General features: G+C 50.2%; 1 protein-coding gene across 5 annotated transcripts in view; it reads left to right on the forward strand.

Moving 5' to 3' along the window:
* The window catches only part of PSD2 (pleckstrin and Sec7 domain containing 2), a 108,289-nt gene that overhangs the window by 68,667 nt on the left and 12,735 nt on the right, over window positions 1-26,887 (forward strand). For 2 of the 5 annotated variants that reach the window (XM_020908445.2, XM_070465470.1), the window contains 6 exons: window positions 3,135-3,558; window positions 6,906-7,367; window positions 7,738-7,932; window positions 10,748-10,828; window positions 14,378-14,490; window positions 15,484-15,544. In XM_020908445.2, coding sequence (XP_020764104.2) covers window positions 3,185-3,558; window positions 6,906-7,367; window positions 7,738-7,932; window positions 10,748-10,828; window positions 14,378-14,490; window positions 15,484-15,544 — 1,286 coding nt within the window. In that variant the 5' untranslated portion in view covers window positions 3,135-3,184. Of the gene's footprint in view, window positions 1-723; window positions 800-3,134; window positions 3,559-6,905; window positions 7,368-7,737; window positions 7,933-10,747; window positions 10,829-14,377; window positions 14,491-15,483; window positions 15,545-26,887 lie in introns of all 5 variants that reach the window. The other 3 variants (XM_070465472.1, XM_020908446.2, XM_070465471.1) reach the window with 2 other exon arrangements.

Consider the following 26,887-nt stretch of genomic DNA (forward strand, 5'->3'; position numbering starts at 1 on the left):
GGGGATGTAGCTACTGCCAGCCTGTCATTTGCAGGCATCTCCTTGGCATGGGTGCCCTGTGGCCCAGCTGTCCCCCCATTCCTTGCTCTTGCTGGCAGGGCTGGAAGTGGGCAGGGCCATTGCTTTGGGTAGATGCTTCTGGTGGAGGATTTGAGCCCATGATCTCGTGGGAGGGTCTGGGAAATGGGGGCTCATCCTGTACTCCCAGCCCATCCGGGTGCAGAGAGAGGCTGCTCTTGAGACTGGAGGCAGCTACTCAACCTGTGACCTCAGGCAAAGCCTTTCCTGGTTCCATGCCTCAGTCTCCCCATATGTCAAATGCAGTAGTAGAGAGAGTAGGCTGTAGTTGCCTTTCTCCTTGACCTCTGTAGTGTGTTTGTTCTTCCTTGGATCTCAGCCCTCTTAGCACTCATGACCTTAAGTTCTCCCACCAGCTCTGGGGAAGGAGATTGGAGGTGATGCCCCCCATCTGCAGATGGGTTCATAAAGGTCAGACGGGACAGTGATGAGTCCCAGGGCACATGGTGATTCAGAGCAAGGATTTGGGGCATCGTTTCACATTCTGCTCGGAAGACCCCCCTGTATGCACCTCTCCTTGGGTCCAGAAAGGGGGGTGGGTCCTGGCTCAGCTCTTTCTGGGCTCAGTTGGCCTTTAGCCCAGGCAGGGACTCTGGGCCCCTGCCCAAAGTGGAGCTCAATGTGCCCCTTGTCTGTCCACCCCAGAAGCTGAGGACACGGCCCCGTGCCCGGTGTTGGCAGAACCTCCATCATGCTGTCAGCTGCAGGAGGACATGGCAGGGTAGGTAGGGCTAAAGCCAGCCTGAGGCAGCTGCTGGGAGTCGGGGGTGATGTTGAGGCCTCCCAAGAGGTCCTTGATTTGTCCACAACCCTGGCTTTGGGGCTGGTGTAGACTGAGCACCAGGGGAAGCCACTTACGCTCTCAAATGTCAGGCTTCACTGGGAGCTCAGGCAGAGCCCTGGCCAAAGGGGAGGCACTGCACCCTGCTGGGCTCAGCTTCCCTGTGTGGCTATGGGAGCCTGAGGAATCCTGGTGGAATTAGGCTGATGCTCTGTGCCCCAGATCCAGTGCTCACCCATGCCTGTGGGCTAGAAAGCAGACCAGAGGACCAGAACTCAGGCAGTGGACCCATAGACCTCGCCCTCCCTCCTCTTTCCTTTCTAAATGCTTCCTTCCCTGCAAGGAGTCTCAGCTGAGGAGATGACCTCCTGTTCTCCCTCCTCAGCACACAACCTGAGGGAATGGATTGAAATAGCAACTGCAGTAAGGGATTTGGGGCAGGCCAGAAAGAATCCCTCACTCAGTGCCAAGCCCCTTGGGGTCCCCAGCGTCCTAGGATCAGGGCCCAGATAGTCTGGAGCCTGGCTTGTCACATTTTTTTTTTTTTAAGTCTGTGGAAGTTTTCTTTTTTTAAAGTGAAAATCTTTTGCTCATACAGTCTTCAAAACTCTAGGAGGTGACACTCAGGGGTAGGTGCGCTGAGGCCCCAGATCCCGCATCAGCCCTGTTCTCTTCTACTCCATGTTTGAAAACCAAGGAGCACATGAACCTTAAGTGGTCCTGTGGTGACAAACCTCCCTCCAATTGCTCAGGAGCCCCCAGAGTAGACTCACCTTCCTCTCCAGGCTCATCTCTATGCGGGAAGTTTCTCCTGGAGTCTAAAACAATGTTTCCCAAATTTGCTGTATGATAAGAGTAACAGGTCACTATACCCATTCTCCGGAGACTCTGATTCAGGAGGCCTGGGGGAGGGCCTGTATTTAACAAGTTCCTCCAGGTGACACTTACGACCAGGTGAGTGTAGGAAGTGTGGGCCTTCCTTAAATCCCGTCGCTGTACCCACAGCGTGTTCTGCTGCAGCTCAGAAGGCCGGCCAGTCACCTCCTCCAGCCTTTCCTGAACCCCCAGCACCTCTTCTCCAGAGGAGAGTGGGGGTGCTGGGGGAAGCTGAGGCCTGAAGAGAGGAGGAAGGGAGTTCTTGGGAGGGACTGGTCTGTGTCCTTGCTGGCAGAGGTCACTGGGGGTGGGGTGGGGCAGAAATGGCCACAGACAGAGAGGGCTGAGGCACACAGCCCATCACTCCACCCTCCCACCTGAGATTGGGCAGGAAGCCTCTGGGAAACTGAGCTGGTTCTGATGTGTTTAAAAAGGGATGGGGTGGAGGTGGCAGGTAAACTGGGTCTCCCCGTTTTACAGAGGAGAAACAGACCCGGAGCAGGCAGAGGGAATGGGGGAGTGTTGGCCTGGGGGGAGCAGTGAGGAGTCCCAACCTGGACTCTCACGAGGTCACACAGTGAGTTGGGCTCACCTGGAGGGCCCCATGGCAGCCTCCTCACGAGTCCCTCTTCAAGGCTGGGTGAGCTCTGGGGGCCAGGTGTCGAAGGGAACCCCAGCTCCCCCGTCCCCGCGCCACTTCCCTCTCGCACAGCCAGAGCGTTGGGCGCTGTGGGCTGGAGGAAGCCCCGCTCTCCGTTGAGACTCCCGAGTGGCGCCGCCCCCGCTCAGCACCCTGGACAGCACCTCGTTCTGCGCCTCAGGATCGCCTCCTCCGGGCCTCACTTTGGTTTCTCTGGGGTGGCCTCTGCTCTGATTGACGTCCTTGCCTCCTTTCTTAACTCTCCCTGTAAAGGCAGACCCTAATCCAGAGCTCTCCATTCACCACTTCTCTGGCTCCTGGAGCTAGGGCGAGGGAACATGGAAAGAGGCAAAGTGGCTGCCTGCTGTCGACCTGGAGTTTTGTTCCCTCACTCACCAGCAGGAAATGAAGTGGTCTTGGGGGAGTCTTGGACCTTTCCCTAGTTCTGCCCAGCCCAGATTTTCCTTAGCGGTTGTGGTGAATTCTGAAGGACACAGTAGAGATACATAAGAGGTAACAGGGAAGGTAGGACTGGGGCACAGTGGTGACTGGGGGTCAGGGGAGAGGTGAGTGGGGCTGGCCTGAGCAAGGCAGTGAGACTCAGACTCCTCCAAGATTCTAGCTGAGAGGTTCTGGGAAGATCATCTGGGCCCACCTCTTTGTCCTCAGGCAGACTGCCTGGTGCTGGTTCTACTGGGCATTGAATGCCCAGCACCTGTTCTTTCTGATCCACCCCCTTCTCTCTCCATCTGCTGCCAGGTCTAAAGGAGTCCCTTGAGCAGCCAGCAGGGGGAGAAGCAGTGGCTGCCATGGATGAGGATATGTTTCTGTCTGCACTGCCTGGGGAAGATGTTGCCACCTGGGAGCCCAGCCTGGAACCTGAGGAGGAACCTGGGGTCCAGAATGGAATGGCGTCCAGTGAGGACCTGAACAGTAGCCACACCAGCCCAGGGCATGCAATGAGGGGCACCCTGGCAGGCACCGAGGGGCATACAAAAGGCCTGGACATGGCCCTCCATGGCCTCAGCCTTGGCCTTTCCCTCACCAATGGCCTAGCCCTGGGGCCAGACTCAAACATTCTGGAAGACTCTACAGAGCCCAGGCCCTGGAGGGCTGGTGGGCTGTTTGAGGGAGACAATGCCTCCAGGAGTCTCTGTCCAGACACCGAGGATCCTCCACTTGGGTAAGTGGGAGTCTCAGGATGGGGGTCACCACATTTGCTCCAGTGCTGCATGGCCTGGGCCTTGTCACCTAGCCTTTCTGGTTCTTCTTTTCCTCATACATGAAGTGGGAATTTGATGTCCCTCTTTTGGGAGGATAGAGCTATAAGAGATATTTCAAAGGCCAACATGCCTGTTGTGTTCCCACTCTCAGTGCCCCTAGGCACCAGGGGCTGTTTCTTTTTTAAAAAACTTTTTTCTTTTCTTTTTCTTTTCCATTATTGCTTATTACAGATATTGACTATAGCTCTCTGTGCTATACAATAGGACGTTGTTGTTTGTCCATTCTCTATATAATGATTTGCATCTGTCATCCCAAACTCCCAGCCCATCCCTTCCTCACCTCCCCTTCCACAATGGGCTCTTTCTATGTAGAGCTGGAGGGCCACACTCCCTCCATCCCAGTCTGGGCATCAGAGTTCCAAAATGCCTTGATGTGGGAGGTCATCTGGCCCATCCCTCTACTTCCTGGAGATGAGAATCTCCCAATTCCACAACTGACCTAAAGAGAGTAGGCTTTGTAGATTAATCTCTGTCAGCTCCTCCTCCCTGAGTGCCATCTGGGAGTTCGACGAGGAACTCCTACTTATCGGAGTAAGTCTTACTTCCTGGAGTTACAGCTCCGTTTCTATTATCTCCAGCTGCAGGTGGAGAGGCTTGGCATCTTAGAGGTGCCAGTTGGACAAGGCGGGTAGGGATGGTTCAGGGGAATGTCTAGAAGCCCCCAGGGTGAGCTGAGAAAAGAAAGCATATAGGTTTAGTGTGCCCTGCTGCAGGGGCTTCCCTGGTGGCACTAGTGGTAAAGAACCAGCCTGCCAATGCAGGAGACATAAGAGAGACAGGTTTGATCCCTGGATGGGAAGATCCCTTCGAGTAGAGGATGGCAACCCACTCCAGTATTCTTGCTTTGAGAATTCCATTGACAGAGGAGCCTGGCGGGCTATGGTCCATAGGGTTGCAAAGAGTGGGACATGACTGAAGGGACTTATAATGCACACACTGCTGTAGGCCCTGCTCTGGGCAGGAAGTGTGTAGGAGGTGTGTGAGCATGCATGTGGGGGACATGCATGTGTATGCCTGGCCTGTGTACTGATGTGTGCATGACAGTGTGTGAACCTGTTGGTGTGCCTGGCCTGTGCATTAGGGACACATTTGGGTGTGCACGTGGATGCATGGAGCTGGAGTGTGTCTAGGTCTCCAAGACAGGGTCAGATGCCTGCATGTACTGCGTGTGCTGTATGAGGCTTTCCACCTGGGCAGGGCCTAGTGTGGTGTGGGGCCTCGTGAGGTGCAGGCAGGGGGCTGGGGCTTGGAGCTGCTGTTTGTGTTTAGGTGGTTATAGTTTTGGAGGCTGGCTGAAGGTGGGGCAGATGAGAGTCTGGAGACTGGGCTAATGGTCTTCAAGCCCCTATCAAAGCTGCCCACAAGTGTGCTCATGTGCATGAGAGGGTGGGGTATGTGGGGGAACCATTCATGGTTCTGACATGGGATGAGCCCCCAAGGGCAGGACTCTGTCTTATTGTTCTAGGACCCTGTACAGGCCTGGCAGAGAGAGCTGCTGGGCAGATTTGGGGTGTCTGCTCTGGCGGCCAGGGCAGTGGCCCTTCTCTTCCCTCCTGTCCTCCCAGAGGTCAGTAGAGGCAGCTTCCACCCCAGCCCCCTGCTGGGCAGCCTACTTGTGACCCAGTGTGACACTTTCCCCTATTTCCTTTTCTAAATGAGGCTGTCCTTTCAACTCCCGTGGGTTATGGCTGTGGTCTCAGCTTTTCACTCTCAGGTCAGTATTTCTCCAGGAAGCATGCAGGAATCAAATCTCAGGCATGGTGGTGGTGGGGCATGTCCAAGAAGTGCCTTGAGGGGCTGGACCTCTTCTTCATCCTCCAAATATGACTCAGTCTCTGTGAGGTCGCAGGGGTTGGGGGATAAGCAGGACACGGCCAGATCCTCCAGGGGACCAGGGTGTGCTTCTTTGCAAATGGTGGGTCCTAGTTTATCTGAAATGGGCTGGGCTCAGCCTGCTTCTTTCTTTTGCTGTGTTTCTTCCTCTTGCTGTTTCTCTCTCTCTCTTTGTCTCTCTTTATCTGTCACTCTCTGCCTCTCTTATTCTGTCTCTCTTTGTTTTCTGTGCTCTCTGTATCTCTTTTCTGCCTCATTCTTGTCTCTCTTATTTTTCTTCTTTTCTCTCTCTCTCTCCTTGTCTCCATTTTGATCTCTTTTAGTCCTCTTCCTCGCCTGACTTCCCTGCTTACTTGCGCATCTCCCCAGTGGGTAAGAGGCCTCGCTTTATCTATGTGTGTTGCTCTATTTTAGGTTCTGGGGATACATCAGTGAACAGAATATACAAAAACTCCTACTTTCATGGAGCTTATGGTCTAGTGAGGAGACAGATAATAAATCATAAAAATAATAGATAATTACATAGTATGTTGAAAGGGGTGAGTGCCTTGGAAAAAAGTAAGAGAGAAGGGTTGGGGGAGGGAGCAGGTCCCAGTTATAAATAGGGCAGTCAGGATGAGAAAGGGATGTGGAAGGCAGGCTCCTGAGGGAAGAGTGCTTTGGGCAGAAGGAACCACTGGTACAAGGGCCTCTCTGGGGGGCAGCACAGGGCAGGGCTTAGGCGGCAGAGTGGGCCTCCAGGCTGATAGGCATCTGCTCATTCACCCAGCGCGCCATTCGGGAAGGCTTAGAGGATCTCCTGTGTGCTGGGTGCTCCCTGGCCTTGTGTGTGGTGGGGGAAACAGGTGTCAATAGGAGAATAAACAGAAGGCTACAGGCTGAGAGGGGCTAGGAGGAAATAAAGGGGCACCCCAAGGATAGACCACCCTGAGATAGGGCCACTGTGGTGGGTGTTCTGGGCCTGCCTTCCTCAGTCTCTCTGAGGAGGTGACATTAAAGCAAGGCCTGGGCAGCCACGCTAGGAACCACCCAGGCTGTGGGGACAGCAAAATTATGACCCAGTGAGACGCTAGCTGTGATGGAGCCTGGAAGAAGAAGCCCTGCCCCTTTCCTGGGCCTGGACTCTCGCAGGAGCGAGAGTCTCACACTCATTCATTTAGATGAATGATGCCTCTTGGGGGCCAGGCCTGGTGGGCGCTGGGGGGCAGGGCCATGCCTGTCCTTTCAAGCTGTACCCCAGTACCCAGCCCAGCATCTGGCACCTGTGCTTAGTAAGGGTTGGCTGAGAGAATAAACAGGACATGATCCCTGCTGGCTCCCCACACCCAGGGAGTGCCCAGACATGGATTGGTGCCATCCTAGCACCTATAAGGGGCCATCTGGCAGGATGGTGACTGGGCCCCGCATCCCACAGGCCGGGTGGCCCTGGAGAGCCAGATGTGCGAGACGGCTTCAGCGCGACGTTTGAGAAGATTGTGGAGTCGGAGCTGCTGCGGGGCACCCAGTACAGCAGCCTGGACTCCCTGGATGTGCTGAGCCTCACGGACGAGAGCGACAGCTGCGTCAGCTTCGAGGCCCCTCTCACGCCCCTCATCCAGCAGCGGGCCCGGGACAGCCCTGAGCTGGGAGCGGGCTTGGGCACTGGGGACATGGGGTCTGAGGCGGACATGGGAGCAGCCGGTGGCAGTGGGGCGCTCGGCAGCCCCCTGCGGCGCTCCATCTCCGGCAGCCGCTCCGAGAATGTCCTGAGCCGCCTGTCTCTCACGGCGGTGCCCAATGGCTTCCATGAAGACGGACCCCTAGGCCCACGCGGGGACGAGGAGGACGATGAGGAGGAGGAGGAGGAGGACACGGACAAGCTGCTGAACTCGGCCAGGTGAGGCAGGGCCTGGGCTGGGAGCTGAGAGAACCGTGGAGCAGATGGGGAAACTGAGACCCAGAGGAGGCAAAATGAGTCAGGATAAGCCAGGGCTCGGAGTGAACAGCCCTCTGCAAGGTCTCTGCGCCCACCTTCTGCACACAGACCTCCCACCCCCAGCCTGAGGTTCCATCCTGCCCTTCCGGTATTTCCAGCCCGGGTGGGGTCAGGGAGCTGATCATCTAATGGTTTCCTCTGAGGGTTTTTCTGGAAGTCTAACTTGATTCTGTTCTGATGCAGTGGAGCTTCTTTCCCTGGTCTTGGGAGACCTTCCAGCCCTTGCCCAAGGGTCTCTGACCCCCTCATCCCTGCCACCTTTCCTCTTCAGCGACCCCAGCCTGAAGGATGGCCTGTCGGACTCGGACTCAGAGCTGAGCAGCTCGGAGGGGCTGGAGTCTGGCAGCACAGACCCACTGGCCAACGGGGGCCAGGGCGTCAGTGAGGCTGCCCACCGGCTGGCGCGCCGGCTCTACCACCTGGAGGGCTTTCAGCGCTGTGACGTGGCCCGGCAGCTGGGCAAGAAGTGAGTTGCGTCTCCATCCCCCACCCCAAGCAAACCCCGTGTCTTTGTCAGCCCAAGGGGGTGTGGTGACTTCCCTCAGGGGTGCCTAGTGCTGGGGGCTCCCAACAGTCCCCAAGAACTGCCACTGTCCTCATTCTGGGCCTTGCCCTAAATCTGTTTCCTTTCTGGGCTGCCTGGGTGAGGGCCCCTGCTCCTAGGGAGGGGAGGTAGGGTTGGGGGGGCCCCTTGGGGCTGGGGGAGTGGCATGTGGCTTGTGGTGGTGGGGCCGTGGTGGAAGGCAGCAAGGAAGGAGTAGCCAGGCAGGGTCTCGTGGGTGAACTAATGGGGCCAGGGAGGGAGGGGCACCTGGTCTGAACGGGGACCGCCTGGGACCCCGGAGCTGGGGGAGGGGGTTCTGACCCTCACTGAGCCCCACTCACTGTCTGTTGGGACCAGCTGAAGAGGGGGAGCTGCCTACACACAAGCCCCAGTCTTTGGACTCAGGGAAGGGAAGTAGCCAGGTTGAAGTCCTGGGGGGTAGGGGACAGTCAGCTGTGAAGTCAGTCGGTTTGTCATGAGCAGGTCTGACCACCAGCACGTCCACCTGCCTTGTCCTCCTTGCCTTGTTCTCCAGAGGGGCCCTCACACCCACATAAGCCTTCAGGTTGCACAGAGGCAGGCCTGGCCTCCAGAGAGGGCTGCTCCCAGGCTAAGAGAGGCAGCCCAGACTCTAGACCCCAAGTTAGAGTTGAGGGGGCTTTGGGCCACAGGGAGGTCCTGCAGATGCCCTCCTTCTCCCCACTCCCGCCTCCTTTACCCTCTGTAGCCTCCACAGCACTCCTGCCCGGGCCTTCCCCCAAATCACGTCGCCTGCACCCTCACCCCTCCCACTGGGCTAGAGTCCCCCAACCTAATGACATCCTCCTTCATTAAAGTTGATCCCCACCCTCCCCTGTCTTTTCAACCACTCTTTCTTCATGAGTTTTCCCATCAGGATTTAATTGTGCTTAACCCTCTCCCATCTGAAACAAAAATCCTTCCTCAAATGTACTTCCTCCCTCTGCCTCTTCACAGTCAACATTCTGTCTTCTGCTCTGGGTGGCCTCTGTCCCCTCCCCTTCTGCACATTCAGCATCTCCAGGTCAGCTTCTTCCCTGTCCCCCACTGCCCTACACAAGCTCCTCTTGCTAGAGTCAGTAGCAGCCTGGTGTCTTTGAATATAGTGGCCTCAACTCTCTCCCCTTCAACAGCCTTGACACACCCGCCACTCCTTTCTTCTTCTTCAATTAAACTTTCAATGATGAAAATTTTGAGCACACACGAAAGCAGAGAAAGCAATACTTTAAACCTCCTTGTACCCATTATTCAGCTTCAAAGTTATCAACATTTTTTATTCTTGTTTGATCTCTTCCCCCCACGGCTTCCCCTCACACTTGCTGGAATATTTTAAACCATATTTCAGACTCTATCATATGATCCATAAGTATTTAGTATGTGTCTCTAACTGATTAGGATTTTTTTTAGATAGTCATAATTTCTGACAAAATTCCTTAGTATCTCTAACATTCAGTCAATGTTTAATTTGCTCTGGTTATCTCAAAAATGTTTGTTCAAATCAGCACACAAATAAGGTTTTTGATTACATTTGGCCAGTATGTTTCTTAGGTCCCTGGTAGCCAACAACAGTTGCCAGGCCCCCTCCTTTTGGTAATGCCATGTATTTGTTGAGGAAACAAAACCATTTGATGCTGCCACGTATTTGTTGACGAAACAGGAGGGAGAGCTTGGGGCTTGATTGCACGGAGGTAGAAATATGTTCTCTCTTTTGGCAAGAATTCATCACTCCAGTCTTGAAATTCTCTTCGCCTCCAGGACACCACACCCTGCCGCTGTGGCTACTGTCTTGTCTCCTGCACTGGCTGGCTGTCTCTTCAGCCCACCCTGAGAGGGGCTCTCCTCAGGTCTCTGGGCTGGGTCTGCTGGCCTGTCTGAGCCCTTCCTACAGGCGTGTCCCCCTTCCTACTCTTACCAGTTAGGGTCAGACAACTCTCATGTGGGTGCTTCCAGACCCACCTGTTGTCCTGGGCTCTGGGCACCACCCCAGGGTCTACTTGGTCATGTCCCACACTGACTCCATCCCTCCCCATGTCTTGTGGATTCTACCTCGGAAACAACCCTCCTCCCCACCCCTTCCATCTCTCTTGTGGACAGCTCCTACAGCTCTCAGTAGGTCTCCACTCTGCAGGCAGTTTTCCAAATACAGATCTCACCCTCTCATTCACCTCCTGCTTCAAACTCTTCCAAATCAAGTCTCGATCCTTGCCTTGGCCCAGGCCCAGATCCCTGCCTCATCTCTTGCTGCCCCCATTCCTGCTCTCTAGCTCCTGCCACATGGCCCTGCTGGTAGCTTCCTGGACAGTGTCCTCTACTAGGGACACTGTGTATCACCCCACACCCTACTCCCTTCACCTGGCTGGCTCTTACTTTTCTGAAGGTATCTGATGAGACATCAGCTCCTCCAGGAAGCCTTTTTTGACCCTCTCACACTCTGGCCCACTGGAGAAGGAAATGGAAACCTACTTTAGTATTCTTACCTGGAAAATACTATGGACAGAGAAACCTGGCAGGCTATATAGTCCATGTGGTTGCAGAGAGTCAAGCACACCCTGGCCCAAGGTTGAACTGTCAGAGTCCAGTTGGCCAGCAAGGGAGGCAGCAGGGGGATGGATGGACAGGTCTGGGTGGGTGGGTCAGGGTCCCCAGGGGCCCACTGCCCATGTGCCCCCACTGTTTGCTATGCCCTGCTTCTAATGAACACCCCTTGCTCTCCTGGCAGCAATGAGTTCAGCAGGCTGGTGGCTGGGGAGTACCTCAGCTTTTTTGACTTCTCGGGCCTGACTCTGGATCGAGCGCTCAGGTCAGTGCGGCTGGGCTAGGCAGTGCCCACAGGCGATACATCTGGATCCTCCTGCCAGCCCTAGTGTGGGCTTGCCGTGCAGCCTTGGGCAAGCCCTCTTGAGCCCTCTGGGGAGGCTGTGGGGAAGGGCCTTGAGAGCAGCAGAGTGCAGAGGCTCACTGAGTGCTGGCTCACGGGGGGCACTGCCAAGGCGAAGGTGGGAGTGCAGAGGTGACCCTTCAGGAGGCATAGCCTCGACACACCCTGCTGACGGCGCCTTAGTGTCACCCCTGTGGGGTGGGCGGTACCGTCCCATTTACAAGCGGAGGAAGTGTGGGCCCGTTCCCCGCGACCACTGAGGGAGGACATGGTCAAAATGACACTGGACGTGGTCAGTTTGATCTCACGTCCTGTTGGTGTTTGGACCCGGGGAGTAGCCCTCAGGAAGGGCAGGTGCAGGCCCAGGGAGCAGAGGGCAGGCAGTGGGAGGATGAAGCCCGGTGTCAGTGGCCCTGCAGCGGGGCCAGCAGGGAGACCTCAGGCCAGAGCCCTCGCAGGTGGGGATGGCGGACTCAGACTCTGAGCCGAGGGATGGGTGGTCCATGTGTGTTATATCTGTTTACCTCCCATGTGTCTCTCATGCTTTTAGAAACCGTATTTTCCCTTTATTCTCTCTGTTTCCATTGGGATCTTTTCTATTGACCTGCTTCCAATTCACTTATTCTTCCTCTGTGTCTCATTTGCTGTTAAACCCATTTATTGAGTTTTTACTTTCTATTGCTTTATTTTTCAGATCTAGAGATTATATTTTGTTAAAAAACTTTTTTTTTTTGGTAGGTTCTAAATCACTGCCTTATCGTGGTGAAGGGGCTTGCATAACTCAATGAAGCTATGAGCCATGCCTTGCAGGGCCACCCAAGAAAGACCAGGTCATAGTGGAGAGTTCTGACAAAACGTGGTCCATTGGAGGAAGGAATGGCAAGCCACTCCATGGGGTTCTTGCCTCGAGAACCCCATGAACTGTATAAAAAGGCAAAAAGATATGACACCATCACCGATTCAATGGACATGAAGTTGGGCAAACTCCAGGAGAGAGTAAGGAGCAGGGAGACCTGGCGTGCTGCTGTCCATGGGGTCACAAAGAATTGGACATGACTTAGTGACTGAACAACCACAACAATTCTTTAGGGGGAGAAGTCCTCATCTTTTCATTTATTTTTGCTTACTTTCTTCATCTTTCCCTCTCTTTTTGGGAACATATTATTCACAGTTAATATTTGAAAGTCCTTTTCTGCTTACCATGGTATCTGTGTCATCTGAATCATCTGTATCTGGTTCTATTGTTTTTCTCTTGCTTTTCCATCATATATCCTATTTCTCTGTGTGCTTAGTAATTTTTTATTAGATGCTGTACGCTGTGCATAGAATTACAGCAGCTCTAGATCATTATGTGTTCCTCCAGGGGGTGTGCCTTCTGTTTGTCTAGGCAGCTAGAGGAGAACTGGGCGGGTACAGTCCCAGTCTATCCAGGGCTGAGTTGGGGAACAGCCGCTCTGAAGTTTGGTAGGGTTCAGAGTTCAACCCAATCACAGGGCAAGGGCTACAGGGCTTTCCACTGGGAGCCTGGTGTGTTCACTGGGGCTCTCCCTTTGGTGGGTCCTAAATTTCAGTTTTGTCTCCTCAATGCGGCAAGCCTGTGCAAAAACCAAATCTGTCTGAGAAGCAGAGAGGCTTTCTGCTTAGTTTTTCAGCATACTGCCCCTTCCATCTTTAGACTTTGGCAAATATCTCACAGGGAAAACTGGTCACATGTTTGTATTAGCCCCTGAAGTCTCTCCAGCTCCGTGAAGCCACTGAATGTTCTGCCTCAACCCTGTGTCTGTAATCGGCGATGTCCCTGGGGAGAACTGCAGATCGGCCCACCTCCCTGAGTTCTCTACCCCCTGGGATCTTGGTCCCATTGGTGTCTGTTGCATCAGCGGTTTTCTGATAGCTTAAGAGAGATGTATTCTGTCTGGCATTTTTCACTGTTCTCAGTGGAAGTGTTTGTCAGCTGGCAAGCTGCTCTATCCTGAGCTGAGTCAGGTTCACACTGGATGATCCAGCGGAGAAGGTGTTTAGTGGGTCGGCTTGTGATCAGAGGCCTGGGTGCTGGGCTGGAGGACCTTGAACATACAGCCCAATAGATTAAGACTCGACTACACAGGCCCTGGGGAGCCACAGCGGCTGCTGAGTGTAAAGCAGGGTTTTGGGAGGCAGTGGTGGCAGCACTGTGTTGGTGGCCTTTGATCCAGAGGCTCCTGAAGAGGATCAGGTGGGAGAGGATGAGGCCTGAAGTTGGACCACAGGGCTCGAGGAATGATTGGTGTGAGAAGCGCAGAGGATAGAGCAGAAGAGCTGGGGATGCCAAGATGCAGAGAGAAAAGGGGGTGGGCAGCAGTGAGGCTGATGCTGGGGAAGGCCTGAGAGTTTGGCTGGAGCTTGGTGAAGACCTCCGAGGAAGGGGTGTTTGGGCTGGGGAGCCCAAGCTGGGATGGATGGCTCATAGGTAGGACAGGCTATGGTTGGGATGGGGCATGGTGTTAGTGGAGTGTGAGGAGAAGAGGGAGGGGCCGGATGCAAGGAAGAGAACAGGGAACAGGAGAGACAGAGAAAGGAGGAACAGGAGAGACAGAGAAAGAAGGACCAGAAGGCGGATGGAGTGTTTTTATATAACTGTTGACTGACTGGGATTGAATCAGAGAGTGGTTTGCAGTTTTCCATGCTTTGGGAAACCTCCGAAGGTAAAGACTGGCCAAAATGGGGCTCACAGGTCCCAGGGTGCCTTAGAAGTAGTTTGAGAGAGGATAGAGTAAAGTGGACATAACAGAAGCCAAGGGAACTGCAGCAAAATTGGGAACAAGCTAGTCTCATGAACCCAGGACAGATAGAGGCCCAAACTGTCTCAGCCTCCTGTTTTCCTTCCCAAGGAGGGGTGTGCCTAGGCCCCAGGTGAGGGACCCCAGGCCCATCTCCTGGCCCCTCTGGTTTTGGTATCCTCTGCCAGGAACCCCTGAGTGCTGGTGACCTTTGACTTTTGGCCTTGAGGGGAACTCAGAGCTGCCCAGCAGAGGAGGCTCAGACTTGGGATTGGGGAATAGAGGGGGGTAGGGTGGTTGGGCCTGGGGCCATCCACGTGAAGGGTTACACATCTGGGAAGGGTGGGAAGGGCTGAGGGAGAGCGCTCCTGGGGAAGCAGTGTGGACAGTCTGGGCCCAGCTGTGGAGGAGGGAGTGAGGTGTGGAGCGGAGGCTGGCACTGAGGTGTTGGTCAGCCTTTGTTCTTCACAATTTGCCCTCTGTCTCCTTCCGAAAGGGCCCTGGAGGGTGATGAGGGTTGAAATTCCCCACTCCAGAGGCTGTCGGGGGGCTCAGGGTTTCTTCCTGGGCCCAGATGCTGGGGCTCTGGTGCCTCAGCCCCCTTAGGCAGGCTTGGGTGGTGTGTGTGTAGGGTGGGGGCTCCTACCTGGAGTGAGGATTTGGACAACTCAGGGGTCTGGGAGGCCCTCAACACCCTTGCATTGCCCTCCAGAACTTTCCTGAAGGCCTTCCCACTGATGGGGGAGACGCAGGAGCGTGAGCGGGTCCTGACGCACTTCTCCCGCCGGTACTGCCAGTGTAACCCTGATGACAGTACTTCGGAAGGTACGCCTCACCTGGTGCCCCGACACCTCACTCTGCACCCCTGATGCCTCACCCCACACCACTGACACCTCACTCTGCACCCCTGATGCCTCACCCCACACCACTGACACCTCACCCCGCGCCCCTGATGCCTCACCCCGTGCCCATGATGCCTTACCCTGCGCCCCTGATGCCTCACCCCACACCACTGACACCTCACCCCGTGCCCCTGATGCCTCACCCCATGCCCCTGATGCCTTACCCCGTGCCCCTGATGCCTCACCCCACACCACTGACACCTCACCCTGCACCCCTGACGCCTCACCCCACACCCCTGCCCCCCAGCTGGGCCCTGGCTTCTTCCTACCCTTGATCCACCTGCCACTTCTGTCCTGCTCGAGAAACAACAGGGCACGATGGCGTGTGGCAGGGGGACAGTCTACTGGAAAAGGCACCTCCCAACTGTCTGGCCTGGTGTCAGTCCTTATGCGCGAAGGTCCTCTAGGCCCCCTGTGCCCTGAGTCAATCCTCTGCGTCCTCCTTCTCTGTGTTCCCTGTCACAGCGCTGATCGCTGGTGTGGGGGGAGTCCTGGATCCGGCACCCTCTTGTCCCATGGGTGGACCTGCGTCCCAGGAACTGGGAGGCTAGGCTGGTTATTAGAGGAGACATGGGCCTTGGAAGGGGTATAGCCTGGGACCCAGAGCCTTTTCTGGGTATGAGATTCAAGGTGAGTTTGGCCATAGGAGGCAGGAATCTGGGCTAGAACAGACCCAGGATGGTCATGTCCCCCACTAAGGGAAGGGTGTTTCCTGACATGGGGTGGGGGAGTGGCTCTGATGCTGTAGAGGGGTGGGGCATGGAGGATCACGCAGGCCCTGGGCCCTGACATGCGGTTGGCAGGTGGCTGGCCTCTTCCAAGGACTGAAGGCTGGCTTTGGCAGGAGATGAGTGGGTGGCTGCGGTTGAGAAAGAGCTGGGTGCTCACACTGAGGGTGCCTCTATCTCTGATTTAGATGGGATCCACACGCTTACCTGTGCCCTGATGCTGCTCAACACGGACCTGCACGGACATGTGAGTTGGGGGGGGGCAGAACCGGGTTAGTGTTCTCTCATTGACTCATCCCGAGTTGTCCGAGGGCCAGCCCTATCTCCAGCCTCCTTCCTGAGACCTCTCACTTGCTGGCCCATGTTTCTTTAGCAGACCTGGGAGTCAGGCCACTTGGCTTCTAGACTTGGCCTTACTCTAGTTTTATCCACTTGAGACCTGCCTAGGTGCTCACCCCCAAGCAGGGCCATAAGAACAACTGAAGTACACAGGAATTTAGGATGTGCCGAATAAGATATGTGCCCCTAGCCATGGCCATGCCAGATGTTGCTAAAAGATCACCTGCTCTTCCTACCCCTCGTGACTGCAGCCCTGCTGAAGGGCTGTGCCCCAGGCAGCCCCTTCCCCTCAAATGGTAGGTTGCCATCAAGAGGCATTTTCATCACCTCCATCCCCCACTAGGCAGACGGAGAAGTGATGGGGGGGTACCCCAGGCTGTGAGCCTGGGCATCTCAGTGCTGCTTGTGGCTCAATAACTCCTTCTTCTTTCCTCTGTCTGCTCCGGGGACCCCCTCTCTGGGCTCTCTTGCCCTCCCTCAGGTGGTAAGTGTAGCTGGTGGTCTGCATGCCCTGTGAGCTTAGACCCCCCCATCTCCATTCTCCCCTTCTGTGTCCCCCATCACCCCGTCTGGCCTCACTGATCACCGCCCCATCATTGCTCACCCTGGGATGGTCAGAGCACCTCTGCTGGATTGGGGATATTTCAGTGACTCATGGGAATAACAGGCCCATGAGAACAATTCCAGAGGTAACCAGCTTTCGGTTCCATCTGGTTCTGGAGGTGACCAGGAAAGTCCAGGACACTTAGAGTGGAAGAAGGAGCTGGGAAAGACCCAACTTCAGATTCCACTCTTGCCTCCAGGTGGCACCTCTGTGACCCGGGGCAAGACTCCAGCACTCTGAGTCTCGGGATCTACACCTGTGAGGTGTGAATGGTGATTTCCCCATAGTGTCCTGGGGAGGGCTGGGAGAAGTAGCACCAAGTGTCAGGGTCTGGTGCTTAGTAAGGATATTTATTATGAATAATATTATTATATAATAATCATCATCATATTCATCATTAATATTAGAATTTAAATGATGGAGAGTCTGAAGGCCCAGCCTGCAGATTCCTAGAGGATCAAGAATATGAAGGACCTGCCCTGATGGCAGCCTGAGCAGGCATGGGCACACTGGGTGCCTGGCCTGGGGAGAACAAGAGCCTCGATGGCCTTGGCATGAAGAGTAGTTGTGTGACAGCTTCGGTTTTGTCTGCCAGGGCTGTCAGCCTGAGTGTGGAACGGGAGAGAAGGCGTGTGGATTCCATGGGAATGTCACCAGAGTTAATGCCCACTAATGGGCTGATGCTCCTCCAAGACTGCTTACTGTTTGCAGAGAGCAGGTGTCACTGGCCTACCCTAAAAGGAGCTTTAAGCACACATTCCTCTTCCCATCCCTACGCTCAGCAGGGCCGAGGGCCATCTCAGGACCCGGTCACTGCTGTGTTAAGCCCCGGGTGCCTCTTCCCTTGGTTGAGAGCTGCTAACAAAGGCAGCAGTCAGTGAACCCCAAGTTGAGAATATTCTTGAGCTTGGTGGGCCCTAACTGCCCATGGCACCACCTTCTGCCTGAAGTTGAAGAGAAACATTACTACCTTCATACATTAGACGTGGGTGCAGTAGGGTTGTTCATACTCGCAGTCAACAGACACTGAAGATCCGTTTCTTTCTCAAGACAGTATTGCAAAACACCAAAAGCAAGAGTTCTGAGTTGTAATCCTCTTTATTTCTCACACGACAGCATGTGAGCTGAGGTGAGTTACTGATTTCCCTGAACCTCAGTTCCCCTGTGAAATTTAAGGAGACAGCAACTGTAGAGCGTTTAGCCCAGGACCAGGCCATTGCCGTCACTGGGAGCTTTCCCGGAAGTGGCAATGCCTGCTTGTGCTCACCCCATCCCTCCCTCTTCTCCTGCTGCCGTTGTTCCACAGAGACTCAGTTCCTGGTGGAAGGTGGGGATCTCAGGAATGTGGGGCCTGCTAGGGCCCCCAGAAGTGGCTCTGGTCAGAGCGGGAGCCAGCATGGGGACTGGCAGAGGGAGTTGGTGCACACTCCCAGATGGGCACAGCCTAGTGGAGGAATTGGGAATGCCCCTCCTGCAGGAGGGGCATTTGGACTCTAGGGCCCGACACCTTCTGCGTTCCATAAATGAGAGAAAAGAGAACCCCTGCCTCAGGGTGCCTACCTTCTAGTTAGAGGAGATAGAAAGTAAACAAGTCAACAAGTGATTGCAAATAGTGATAGGTCTATGAAGGGAATCAACAGGCAGGTGTGATGGTGGCTGGACTGGGGGTCAGGGAATGCCTTTCAGAGGAGGTGCAATTGTCTATGGCCATACCACCTGAACGCGCCCGATCTCGTCAGAGGAGGTGCAATTGGGGCAGGAACCTGCAGGCTCAGCAGGAGTCAGTCATGGAAAGGCCAGAGACAAAGTCTCCTAGGCAGAGGGACCAGTGGGACTGGTTTTCATCTTTTGGCTATTGTGAACAGTGCTATGAACGTTGGTATACAGGTTTAAAAATTTTTTAAATTATTTTTAAACTGAATGAAAGATTGTTTAAATTCTATAGTGCTTACAATTTTCCGAAGTTTCCCACACATGACTTCATGTAATCCCATAATAACCCTTTTATCTTCCTACCCCTTCCCCTTCTTGGTAACCACTCGTTTATTCTATCTGTGAGTCTGCTTCTTTTTTTGTTTTATTCACCAGCTTGTTGTATTTTTTAGGTTTCACATCTAAGTGATATCATATAGCATTTGTCTTTCTCTTTCTGACTTGTTTTACTTAGCGTAAGTTTTTGTTTGAGAACCTGCTCTCAGTTCTTTTGAGTATATACGAAGGAATGGATTGCTGGGTCCAATGGTATTTTTGCGTTTAACTTTTGGAGGACAGTAAAACTGTTTCCATAGTGGCTGTTGAGTCCAGGAAGAAGGTGATGGTGGCTTGGGCTGACAGGGTAGTGAACATGGGTAGAAGGGACAGATGAGAGAGATCAGTAGAGGATGAGCCTGACGGGACTTGATGATGGGCTGATCAGGGAGAGGGGGAAGGATGGCTTCAACATCTGGCTCGATGGGGGTGCTATTTCCTGAGATGAGAAGGGAAATTCTGTGGGTGGGTGGAAGGTGTGGTGAGTGGGAGAGCTGGGGCTCCAGCCCCATTTTTGACATACTGTGTTTGAGATGCCTGTCGGACATGAACATGGGTTTTGCCAAGGAAGTGGTGGGATAAAATGAATCTAGGATGCCAGAGAGTGATGGGGTGTGGACAGTGACAAGGTCGCTGTCATCCTAATGGAATGAAAATCATGGGACTGGCTGAATTCCTCAGGGAGAGAGGCAGGTTGGTGACCCATTGTGGGTCATGGCCTTATTTAGAGATCAAGCAGAGCAGAAGGAGACACTTGGAAGCAGCCATGGTGATGGGCGGAAAACCAGGAGTGTGTGGTGTCTCGGAAGCCAAGAGAAGAAAGTGTTTCAAGGAGAAAGAAGTAGCCAACTATATAAAAGGCTGTCATGAGGTCAAGAAAGACAGTAACAGAAAAACAGCCTTTGGGATTGGAATGGCCATTGGTGGGTCATTGTCATTGGATGGTCAAGGTCATTGGAGCCCTTTACAAAAGCACTTTAGGTGGAGTCGGGAGGCCAAATGCCAGGATGGAGTGGGTGGAGGTGAGGATAGGAGGTGAGGAAGTGGAGGCTGTGGAAATTCTTTTGCAATGTTTGGCTTTGAGTGGGATCCTGAAGTAAGCTACCAGCTGGAGGGGTCTAGCAGGAACTTTTTTTTTTAAGTTGGAGTATAATTTCTTTACAATGTTGTGTTAGTTTCTGCTGTATAATGAAGTGAATCAGCCATATGTATGTATATATCCTTTCCCTCTTGGTCCTCCCTCCAACCTCCCTTCGCCATCCTACCCATCAAGGTCATCGCAGAATACTGAGCTGAGCTCCCTGTGTTACACAGCAGATTCCCAGCAGCTATCTGTTTTACACATAGTAGTGTATGTTAATCTAATCTCCCAATCATCCTAATCTCCCAATTCATCCTGCCCTTTCCTTCCCCCTCTGTGTCCACATGTCCGTTCTCTATGTCTCTGTTCCTGCCCTGAAAACAGGTTCATCTGTACCATTTTTTTAGATTCCACATAATATGTGTTAAAATACAATATTTGTTTTTAGGAGGGACTGTTTTAAATCTGACTAGGGTGTTGTGTATAATGCCATTAGAATCTACTAGGCAGGCAAGGAGAAACTGATGATGCAGGAGAGAGAAGGGAAAATCAAAGTTTTCCTCGAGATGAACAGCAGGGCATAGATGGAGACTGGCCTTAGCTGGGAGTAAGGAAAGCTCATTCCTCATGACAGGGTGAACTGGAAGGGAAGGATGTCAGAGGAGGGTGAGCTTAGCCTCCAGACAAGAGAGGATGGGGGCTTGGGTTAGACTTGGAGATGGAGACAAGGAGAGATATTACAGATGTACTGTGGATGTGCAGTCACTAGCACTGGTTGATGGAGTCAGTGTCGGGGTGAGAGCGGGAGGTCTCTAGGATGAGGCCAGGAGAGGGGGAGGAGATGGTGGGAGAAGCTGCGCTATGAACCTCCAAGCTGAAACAAAGATAAGTTGTTTTGCAAGAAAACGTTAATTTCTCTCACACTTGGGCTGCTTGAGGTTTAGCAGTGGGAGTGCTGGGGAGGTGGGTTGGGCCAGATGGTGGAGGACTTGAGGGACAAATGCACGGGTCGGCATACTATTCTGAAGACTGGCAGCGGCGGGAAGGCCCTGCCCATTCTCAGGTGATGAACAAGCCTCATATATTAGAACTTTGAAGGAGCACCAAGTACAACTCAGGTTTAATCTCGATTTGCAAATAGTGATGAGGGTTTTCCAGACTTTTGACTGGTCCCATCCCTTACTCTGAAGGATGACATCTACTTTCTTTCTGCTTGGCCTATTTCATTCTGCTTTGAGAGGGGGGAAGACTTAAAGACAGGCTGGGATTGTTCTGACCTCAGGTAAGTCACACTAGACCTGCAGAGAAGGCCTTGGAACGGGGCTGTGGCCTGCCCAATCATAATTCTTTTCTGATTGGAAGCAGAGGCTGTGGGAACAGATTTTCAGGTCAAGGTCAGGGTTGGAGGCCCTTTTGATCCAAATGTTGGTGGGAGCAAGGGAGGAACTGAGAACTTGGAGGTCCCAAATCATTCACATCAGTTTGGCTTTGGAGTGTTCTGGGCATGTCTCTCTTTCTCTCCATCTTTTTTTCTGTCCTCCCTCCTCCCCTCCCTTCCTCCCTTTCTTTCCCTCTCCCCTCCCATTGCCTTCCCTTCTCTTCTGTCTCTCTTTTCCCTTTCTGGTATATATCTTTTGGCCTGGTGGCTGTTGTTCATTTACCAGTATGATTTTACTTCTTTGCAACTGATTATCTTACTTTCTTATCCAGAGAGAGATTGATTTAGTAGCTGTTTCACATGGACTTGAAAGTGTATTCTGCAGTAATTTATTGTAATGTTCTATATGTGTTGATAAGGTCAAGCCTTTTAACTATGTTGTAAAAATCTTTTATATCCTTAATGATTTTTTTATTGTTGTAAAATGTATAAGACATAAATTTACCATTTTAACCAGTTTAAGTTGTGCAATTCAGTGGAGTTAAGTACATTCACACAGTGTGCAACCGTCACTGTTCTCTGGTTTCAGAACTTTTCATCACCCCAAAAGGAGACCTTGTACCCATTAGCAGTCACTTCCCATTCTCTCCTTCTTCCAGCCCCTGGCAACCACTCATTTGCTCTCTGTCTCTATGGACTTGCCTCTTCTGGATATTTAATGTGAGTGGAATCATACAGTACATAGCCTTTCATATCTGGCTTCTTTCACTTACTGTAATGTTTACAAGGCTCATCCATATTATAGCATGTGCCATAATTTCATTTGTTTTTAATGGCCAAATAATGTTCCATTGAATGGATATGCCACATTTTGTGTATCCATTTGTCTTTTAACGAATATTTGGATTATTTCCACCTTTTGGATATTGTGAATAGGGTTACTCTGAACATTTGTGTACAAGTTTTTGTTTGAGCACCTGTTTTCAATTCCTAGGAGAAGACCAGCTGCATCATATGGTAATTCTATGTTTAACTTTTTGACCAACTGTGAAACTTCCTTAGTGGCCAAAACGTTTAGAAATCCCACTAGTAATGTATAGGGTTTCAATTTCTTCACCTCCTTGCCAACACTTCTTTTCATTCTTTTCTTTTTTAGTGATAGCTATTCTAGTCAGTATGAAGTGGTAACTCGTTTTGGTTTTAATCTGCATCTCCCTAATGACTAATGATATTGAGCATATTTTCATGTGCTTGTGGCCATTTGTGTATCTTCTCTGGTGAAATGTCTATGCAAGTACTTTGCCACTTTGGGGGGGATATATAATTATTATTTAAAATTATGGTAAAAATATTAAAAATCATGGTAAAATATGCATAATATGAAATTTACCATCATTGCCATTTTTATGTATAGTTTACTAGTATTAAATCTGTTTACATTGTTGTGCAACAAATCTCCAGAACTTTTTCATCTTCTTAAAAAGATTTAATTCCTTTTCTTTTTATTTTTTTATTGAGGATAATTGCTTTACAGAATTTTGTTGTTTTCTGTCAAACCTCAACATGAATCAGCCATAGGTATACATATATCCCCTCCCTTTTCAACCTCCCTCCCATCTCCCTCCCCATCTCACCCCTCTAGGTTGATACAGAGCCCCTGTTTGAGTTTCCTGAGCCATCCAGCAAATTCCCGTTGGCTATCTATTTTACATATGGTAATGTAAGGTTTCCATGTTACTCCTTCCATACATCTCACCCTCTCCCCTCCTCTCCCCATGTCCATAAGTCTATTCTCTGTGTCTGTTTCTCCATTGCTGCCCTGTAAATAAGTTCTTCAGTACCATTTTTCTAGATTATGTATATAAATACAATATTTATCTTTCTCTTTCTGACTCACTTCACTCTGTAAAATAGATTCTAGGTTCATCCACCTCATCAGAACTGACTCAAACATGTTCCTTTTTATGGCTGAGTAATATTCCATTGTGTATATGTACCACAGCTTCTTTATCCATTCATCTGTCAGTGGACATCTAGGTTGCTTCCATGTTCTAGCTATTGTAAATAGTGCTGCAGTGAGCAATGGGGTACATGTATCTATTTCAATTTTTGTTTCCTCAAGGTATATGCCTAGGAGTGAGATTGCTGGGTCATGTGGTGGTTTTATTCCTAGTTGTTTTAAGGAATCTCCAAACTGTCTTCCATAGTGGCTGTATCAATTTACATTCCCACCAACAGTGCAAGAGCATCCCCTTTTCTCCACACTCTCTCCAGCATTTATTGTTTGTAGACTTTTTGATGATGCCCATTCTGACTGGTGTCTTTTGCTTTTCTTTAATTGGTCTGTTTGTGTTTTTTGTTGTTGAGTTGTAAAGGTTCTTTATTCTAGTTACTATATTCTTATCAGGTGTATGGTTAGAAAAAGTTTTCCCTTTTTGCAGGGATCTTGTGTTTTCTCCCTCTCTTCATTCTATTAGTGTGGTGTATTATGTTTATAGATTTTTATATGTTGAACTACTCTTGTACTCCTGGGATACATTCCACTTGATCATGGTATATAATCCTTTTACTATGCTGCTATTTTGCTAGTATTTCATTGAGAGTTTTTACATTTATATTTATAGGGGATACTGTTCTTTAGTTTTATTTTCTTGTGAATTCTTTGTCTGCTTTTTGTATCAGAGTAATGCTGGCTTTATAGAATGAGTGAGGAAGTGTTCTCTCTTTTTCAGTTTTTGGACAAAGCTTAAGAAGTATTGTGTGCTCAGTTGCTCAGTCATGTCTGACTCTGCGATCCCATGGACTGTAGCCTGCCAGGCTCCTCTGTTCATGGAGTCCTTCAGGCAAGAATACTGGAGTGGGTCACCATTTCTTCCTCCAGGGAATCTTCCTGACTCAGGCACTGAACTTGCATCTCTTGTGTCTCCTGCATTGGCAGGCAGATTCTTTACCCCTGCACCACCTGGGAAACCCCAAGAAGTATTAATGTTAAACATAAGTTGCTCAGTCATGTTTGACTCTATGACCCCATGAACTGTAACCCACCAGGCTCCTGTCCATGGAATTCTCCAGGCAAGAATACTGCAGTGAGTTGCCATTCCCTTTTTTAGGGGATCTTCCCAACCCAGGGATCAAACCTGGGTCTCCTGCATTGCAAACAGATTCTTTACCATCTGAGCCACCAGGGAAGTCCCAAGTATTAGTATTAATTTTTCTTTAAATGTTTGGTAAGTTTCACTAGTGAAGCCATCTGGTTTTGGGCTTTTCTTTTGTGAGGTTTTTGATTGCTGAGTGAATATCTACTTCTTTTTAGGTTTATTTAGGTTTCCTATTTATACTTGAGCCAGTTTTAGAAGTTTGTATGTTTCTAGGAATTTGCTTATTTTATTTAGGGTATTGGTTGGCATTAATTGATTGATATTAACAAATTAATTGCTTAGGATTCTTGTTCTTCTTGTTACTGAGAAAGCAGTGTTGAAATCTCTAACCGTGACTGTGAGTGTCTTTCTCTTTTTAGTTCAATTTTTGTCTTTTACTCTTTGAAACTATGTTATTAGGTACATACAAATTTAGAATGTTTATATCTTCTGGTAGATTGACCCTTTTATTATTATGAAATGTTTCTGTAGTAATGCTCCTTGCCTTCAAGTCTATTTTGTCAGTTATTAGTGTAGTTATACTGGAGTTCTTTTGCTAGTATTTGCATGCATGTCTTTTCTATACTTTCCCCAAGATTTCTGTCTCCTTATATTAAGAGCTGTCTATTAATCTTTGCCTTTTAATTTGATCATTTATTTTTTATTTTATTTTTTCCCTGTTTCCCTCCAAAGTTTTTTTTTTCATTTATTTTTATTAGTTGGAGGCTAATTACTTTACAGTATTGTAGTGGTTTTTGCCATACATTGACATGGATCAGCCATGGATTTATATTTGTTCCCCATCCTGAACCCCCCCTCCCACCTCCCTCCTAATTTGATCATTTAATAAATTACTAATATATTTGAATTCAGACATATCAAGTTACTCTTCATTTTCTCTTTGACTCATCTGGTCTATATTGCTTATTTTTTTCTCCTTTCTTGCCTGCTTTTGGATTATTTAAGTATTTTTTTAGACTACTGTTTTCCCCTGTTAGCTTGTTAGTTGTGAATTCTTTTAGAATTCTTTTTGTGGTTTGCAATATATATCTCTCACTTATTAAAGTACTTTAACCATGTCCTAGAAATGAAATAACCTTAAAATGCCTTAATTTATTTGTCTTCCCAACTTACATACTACTGTTATCATCCTTTTAACTGTTTGTATCTCGTTCTACATTTTATTCCCCAGAAAACTTTATTATTTTTATTTTTCACAGTCAGTAATCATTTAGATTTAGCTACCCTTTTTGTTGCTCTCCATTCCTTTCTGCTTTGCCAGGCTTCCATCTGGGATAACTTTCCTTGTGTCTGAAGAATTTCCTTCCTTTCTTAATTTCAAGTTTTGAAGTGTGACTGGCGTGTTTCCCAGGGCCCCTTGTCCTCGGTGGGCCCTGAGTTCCAATTTTCATTTTCTAGTCCTTTTGACCACTCAGTTGTTCCTCTTTTGCCCACTTCTTGAGAACTGACAGATGCTTTGAAGAGGAAAGCTGCTCCTTGTCGGCCTCCCCTCTCCATGTTTCCCTTCTTTGTAGGACCTTTGCCCTTGAAATCCTCATTGCTCTTATATTTCTCCAATGTCTTCACACAGATGTTTTTTTAAATATTTTGACCAGCAGTTGTTTCTGATGAGAAGGTTCATTTGCAACAAGACAGTCTGTCATTATTAGGATTATAACTCTTGCCTGGTAAATTTTTGATTTTACACCCACCCCTTACTGATGGCTTGGGAATGTGTGTGTGTGGAACTCAGACAGTGTGATCAACAGTGCCCTCATGTTCCTCAATTATGACTGTAGGCATAAATGACTATATTCATATATACATACTTACATGGATGTACATGTAAAATATACACATAGACATATGAAACACATATTAAGGCATTTGTAGGATCATTTCTCCTTAACCCTTTAGAAAAGGTATAGAAAATTCTTGTTCATCAGCTACTTATAAAACTTTCTATCATTGTTTTCTGAATTATTTCCTGTGGTGTGTAAATGTCCCACATGGTATTAATAAAACTGTTGCTAAAATGGAGTAATTGAGAAACTACATGGAATCCTCTCCTTGGAGACTCTCGATACCACAGAAGCACACTGAAAGCTCTGAAACATATAAACTTGTTTGATTATGAAATCCTTCAGGGGGAATTCCTATTCTCATCTGTAGGTGAATCTTGGGAAACACTGCATTACAGCAAACCTAAATCCACCAAATCCTACACCAATAAATGTCTAGTGTTCAAGGGACTTTGTCTTCTCAATGGTGAAGTGCCATCAGTGTTCCCTCAAACATGGACACTGCAAGGAGAGTCTGAAAGTATGCACATCAGATGTTGAGTTTGGGGGGCTGGAGCCCCTCTTCTAATCATCAGTAAAAAAGGCAGAAATTGGGGTACAGTCATTCCAGCTCTTTGTCTGTCTGTGCCTCGTGGAGTGAAACCATCTGCTCAGGTTCCCTTGGTCCCAGTGCAGCTCAGCATGGGGTACCCATGTGTGTTGGTGGAAATTGATTTTTGATTCTCTTAAGACAAAACTCTCCCTCACTTCACCTACCTCTTGGAGGTCTTGCCGCCCCTCTGTACAGGTGAGAGGGCAAGACAGTTGTGACGGAATACACAGAGCTTCTGCTCAGGAGTCAAGAGGCCTGGGTTCAAGTCCTGGTGCTGTGACCTTGGGAGAGTTAACCATGGAGTAGCGGGTGAGAGCATGGGCTTTGGTGTCAGACACACTCAGCCCTTCTACTTCCTTGCTGTGTGATCATGGGCACATCACTTCACCTTCCTGCACCTCAATTTCCTTACCTTCAAGTGGGGATAATAATAACACCCACCAAACCTTCTCTTTGTTGTGAGAAGGAAATAAAATAATGCATGTCGAGTACAAAACCTGGAACGTGCTAGGCACCCAGCAAATGTCAGCTGTTATTTCATCTAACCTGACTCCTTCATCTGGGTTTGAGGAGAACCCCAACCTCTCATGATGCTTGAGGATCAAATAGAATCTTGAATGTGAAAAAGAGT

This window comes from Odocoileus virginianus, chromosome 3 (assembly GCF_023699985.2).
Source record: "Odocoileus virginianus isolate 20LAN1187 ecotype Illinois chromosome 3, Ovbor_1.2, whole genome shotgun sequence".
NCBI lineage: Eukaryota > Metazoa > Chordata > Mammalia > Artiodactyla > Cervidae > Odocoileus > Odocoileus virginianus.